Raw genomic sequence first — 5,000 nt, forward strand, 5'->3', positions numbered from 1 at the left:
TGGGAACTGTAGTGTATTTATACAGTATATACAGTGCATTTCATACCCAAAACCAGAGAAACATGGGAACTGTAGTGTATTTATATACACAGTATATATAGAGAGCATTTCATACCCAGAGAAACATGGGAACTGCATCCAGTCAAGTTTTCTATATATATATATAAATGATATATATATATACAGTATATATATATATATATATATATATATATATATATATATATATATATATATAACGCATTTCATACACACAGGTCATTCAGTGTGCTTTACATAATCAAAAGCAAACAGTAAGCACAGAACGGCAATAGTCAAAGAATAGCTTAAAAGTAAATATCATAATAACAAAGAAGACATAAAATAATTTTAAAATAAAGAATAATTTAAAAGACAAAATAAAAGACACAAGGTAGAATCATTTAATGATTTAGAATCAGTTAGCTGAAGGCATCTGAGAACAGTTTGGCTACAGTTGGCGAAAATTTTACCACATGTTTTACTAACATCGTGTGTGTGTGTGTGTGTGTGTGTGTGCGCACTGTTAGATACCTCATAGATAGATGTACGTTCTTGTAGCTCCTCCTCTGTCTCTTCCTCTTCCTCCAGATGCATTATGGGAAGCTGCTTTTCCAGCTGTGTCAGACGACTCTCCAGCCAGCAGCGGCTGTGTTCCCACTGAGTCCAAATCTGAAGCCAACATTACAGTAGCGTTTAAACCACATTAGCGCTTAAACCACATTAGCGCTTAAACCACAGTAGCGCTTAAACCACATTAGCGCTTAAACCACAGTAGCGCTTAAACCACATTAGCGCTTAAAACACACTAGCGCTTAAACCACAGTAGCGCTTGAACCACATTAGCGCTTAAAGGGACACTTCACCGATTAGCATTAAGCTTTGTATCTTTAGAAATACAGATTTCAATGTTGGACTTCCTGCTTTCAATGATGTAAAAATCATCCTTTTACATCATTGAAAGCAGGAAGTCCTATTCATGGGTTTCATGAAATCCGTATTTCTCCCATCTCAAGGCAAACTGAGGGAATGATGCACGACCATTCAAAAACATGACTGGTTTTCTAAAGATACAAAGCTTAATGCCAATCGGTGAAGTGTCCCTTTAAACCACTTTCATTACACTGTTCCCACTGAGTCCAAATCTGAAGCCAACATTAGCGCTTAAACCACTTTAATTATATTGTTTTCTGACAGCATGAGACGATAACGATGTAACCAGTTTACATCGTATAGTGTATAGTGTTGGTGTACCTGTAGGATCCTGTGCAGGTGGATGTGTATAGTGTTGGTGTACCTGTAGGATCCTGTGCAGGTGGATGCGTATAGTGTTGGTGTACCTGTAGGATCCTGTGCAGGTGGATGTGTATAGTGTTGGTGTACCTGTAGGATGCTGTGCAGGTGTATATAGTGTTGGTGTACCTGTAGGATCCTGTGCAGGTGGATGCGTATATGGAGGTGTATATAGTGTTGGTGTACCTGTAGGATCCTGTGCAGGTGTATATAGTGTTGGTGTACCTGTAGGATCCTGTGCAGGTGGATGCGTATATGGAGGTGTATATAGTGTTGGTGTACCTGTAGGATCCTGTGCAGGTGTATATAGTGTTGGTGTACCTGTAGGATCCTGTGCAGGTGGATGCGTATATGGAGGTGTATATAGTGGAGGTGTATATGGAGGTGTTGGTGTACCTGCAGGATCCTGTGCAGGTGGAGGTGGTGTTGGTGTACCTGTAGGATCCTGTGCAGGTGGAGGTGTATATAGTGGAGGTGTATATGGAGGTGTTGGTGTTGGTGTACCTGTAGGATCCTGTGCAGGTGTATATAGTGGAGGTGTTGGTGTACCTGTAGGATCCTGTGCAGGTGTATATGGAGGTGTATATGGAGGAGGAGGTGGAGGTGGAGGTGTTGGTGTACCTGTAGGATCCTGTGCAGGTGGATGTGTATATAGTGTTGGTGTACCTGTAGGATCCTGTGCAGGTGGAGGTGTATATAGTGGAGGTGTACCTGTAGGATCCTGTGCAGGTGGAGGTGTATATGGAGGTGTATATGGAGGTGTTGGTGTACCTGTAGGATCCTGTGCAGGTGGATGCGTATATGGAGGTGTATATGGAGGTGTTGGTGTACCTGTAGGATCCTGTGCAGGTGGAGTGTATATAGTGGAGGTGTATATGGAGGTGGAGGAGGAGGAGGTGTATATAGTGGAGGTGGAGGTGGAGGAGGAGGAGGAGGAGGTGTTGGTGTACCTGTAGGATCCTGTGCAGGTGTATATGGTGGAGGTGTACCTGTAGGATCCTGTGCAGGTGTATATGGAGGTGTTGGTGTACCTGTAGGATGCTGTGCAGGTGTATATGGAGGTGTTGGTGTACCTGTAGGATGCTGTGCAGGTGTATATGGAGGTGTATATAGTGGAGGTGTATATGGAGGTGTATATGGAGGAGGTGTACCTGTAGGATCCTGTGCAGGTGGAGGTGTATATAGAGGAGGTGTATATGGAGGAGGTGGAGGTGGAGGAGGAGGAGGAGGAGGTGTTGGTGTACCTGTAGGATCCTGTGCAGGTGTATATGGTGGAGGTGTACCTGTAGGATCCTGTGCAGGTGTATATGGAGGTGTTGGTGTACCTGTAGGATCCTGTGCAGGTGTATATGGAGGTGTTGGTGTACCTGTAGGATCCTGTGCAGGTGTATATAGTGGAGGTGTATATAGTGGAGGTGTATATGGAGGTGTATATGGAGGAGGTGTACCTGTAGGATCCTGTGCAGGTGGATATGGAGGAGGTGTATAAGGAGGTGTATATAGTGTTGGTGTACCTGTAGGATTCTGTGCAGGTGGAGGTGTATATGGAGGTGGAGGTGGAGGAGGAGGTGGAGTATATGGTGTTGGTGTACCTGTAGGATCCTGTGCAGGTGGATGTGTATATATTGGAGATGTATATGGAGGTGTATATGGAGGTGTTGGTGTACCTGTAGGATCCTGTGCAGGTGTATATGGAGGTGTTGGTGTACCTGTAGGACTCTGTGCAGGTGGAGGTGTATATAGTGTTGGTGTACCTGTAGGATCCTGTGCAGGTGGAGGTGTATATAGTGGAGGTGTACCTGTAGGATCCTGTGCAGGTGGAGGTGTATATGGAGGTGTATATGGAGGTGTTGGTGTACCTGTAGGATCCTGTGCAGGTGGAGTGTATATAGTGGAGGTGTATATGGAGGTGGAGGAGGAGGAGGTGTATATAGTGGAGGTGGAGGTGGAGGAGGAGGAGGAGGAGGTGTTGGTGTACCTGTAGGATCCTGTGCAGGTGGATGCGTATATGGAGGTGTATATGGAGGTGTTGGTGTACCTGTAGGATCCTGTGCAGGTGGATGCGTATATGGAGGTGTATATGGAGGTGTTGGTGTACCTGTAGGATCCTGTGCAGGTGGAGTGTATATAGTGGAGGTGTATATGGAGGTGGAGGAGGAGGAGGTGTATATAGTGGAGGTGGAGGTGGAGGAGGAGGAGGAGGAGGTGTTGGTGTACCTGTAGGATCCTGTGCAGGTGTATATGGTGGAGGTGTACCTGTAGGATCCTGTGCAGGTGTATATGGAGGTGTTGGTGTACCTGTAGGATGCTGTGCAGGTGTATATGGAGGTGTTGGTGTACCTGTAGGATGCTGTGCAGGTGTATATGGAGGTGTATATAGTGGAGGTGTATATGGAGGTGTATATGGAGGAGGTGTACCTGTAGGATCCTGTGCAGGTGGAGGTGTATATAGAGGAGGTGTATATGGAGGAGGTGGAGGTGGAGGAGGAGGAGGAGGAGGTGTTGGTGTACCTGTAGGATCCTGTGCAGGTGTATATGGTGGAGGTGTACCTGTAGGATCCTGTGCAGGTGTATATGGAGGTGTTGGTGTACCTGTAGGATCCTGTGCAGGTGTATATGGAGGTGTTGGTGTACCTGTAGGATGCTGTGCAGGTGTATATGGAGGTGTTGGTGTACCTGTAGGATCCTGTGCAGGTGTATATAGTGGAGGTGTATATAGTGGAGGTGTATATGGAGGTGTATATGGAGGAGGTGTACCTGTAGGATCCTGTGCAGGTGGATATGGAGGAGGTGTATAAGGAGGTGTATATAGTGTTGGTGTACCTGTAGGATTCTGTGCAGGTGGAGGTGTATATGGAGGTGGAGGTGGAGGAGGAGGTGGAGTATATGGTGTTGGTGTACCTGTAGGATCCTGTGCAGGTGGATGTGTATATATTGGAGATGTATATGGAGGTGTATATGGAGGTGTTGGTGTACCTGTAGGATCCTGTGCAGGTGTATATGGAGGTGTTGGTGTACCTGTAGGACTCTGTGCAGGTGGAGGTGTATATAGTGTTGGTGTACCTGTAGGATCCTGTGCAGGTGGATGCGTATAGTGGAGGTGTATATGGTGGAGGTGTACCTGTAGGATGCTGTACAGGTGTGTATGGAGGTGTATATGGAGGAGGAGGAGGTGTTGGTGTACCTGTAGGATCCTGTGCAGGTGGATGCGTATATGGAGGTGTATATAGTGTTGGTGTACCTGTAGGATCCTGTGCAGGTGGATGCGTATATGGAGGTGTATATAGTGTTGGTGTACCTGTAGGATCCTGTGCAGGTGGAGGTGTATATAGTGTTGGTGTACCTGTAGGATCCTGTGCAGGTGGATGCGTATATGGAGGTGTATATAGTGTTGGTGTACCTGTAGGATCCTGTGCAGGTGGATGCGTATATGGAGGTGTATATAGTGTTGGTGTACCTGTAGGATCCTGTGCAGGTGGAGGTGTATATAGTGTTGGTGTACCTGTAGGATCCTGTGCAGGTGTATATGGAGGTGTATATGGTGTTGGTGTACCTGTAGGATCCTGTGCAGGTGTATATGGAGGTGTATATAGTGTTGGTGTACCTGTAGGATGCTGTGCAGGTGTATATGGAGGTGTATATAGTGTTGGTGTACCTGTAGGATGCTGTGCAGGTGTATATGGAGGTGT

General features: G+C 46.1%; 1 protein-coding gene across 3 annotated transcripts in view; it reads right to left on the reverse strand.

The window, feature by feature from the left end:
- LOC134067778 (nesprin-2-like) overlaps positions 1-5,000 on the reverse strand; it is a 67,069-nt gene that overhangs the window by 56,962 nt on the left and 5,107 nt on the right. For all 3 annotated transcript variants that reach the window (XM_062523214.1, XM_062523213.1, XM_062523212.1), the window contains exon 6: positions 553-690. In XM_062523214.1, coding sequence (XP_062379198.1) covers positions 553-690 — 138 coding nt within the window. The remainder of the gene's footprint in view (positions 1-552; positions 691-5,000) is intronic.

This window comes from Sardina pilchardus, chromosome 20 (genome assembly GCF_963854185.1).
Source record: "Sardina pilchardus chromosome 20, fSarPil1.1, whole genome shotgun sequence".
Lineage (NCBI taxonomy): Eukaryota > Metazoa > Chordata > Actinopteri > Clupeiformes > Clupeidae > Sardina > Sardina pilchardus.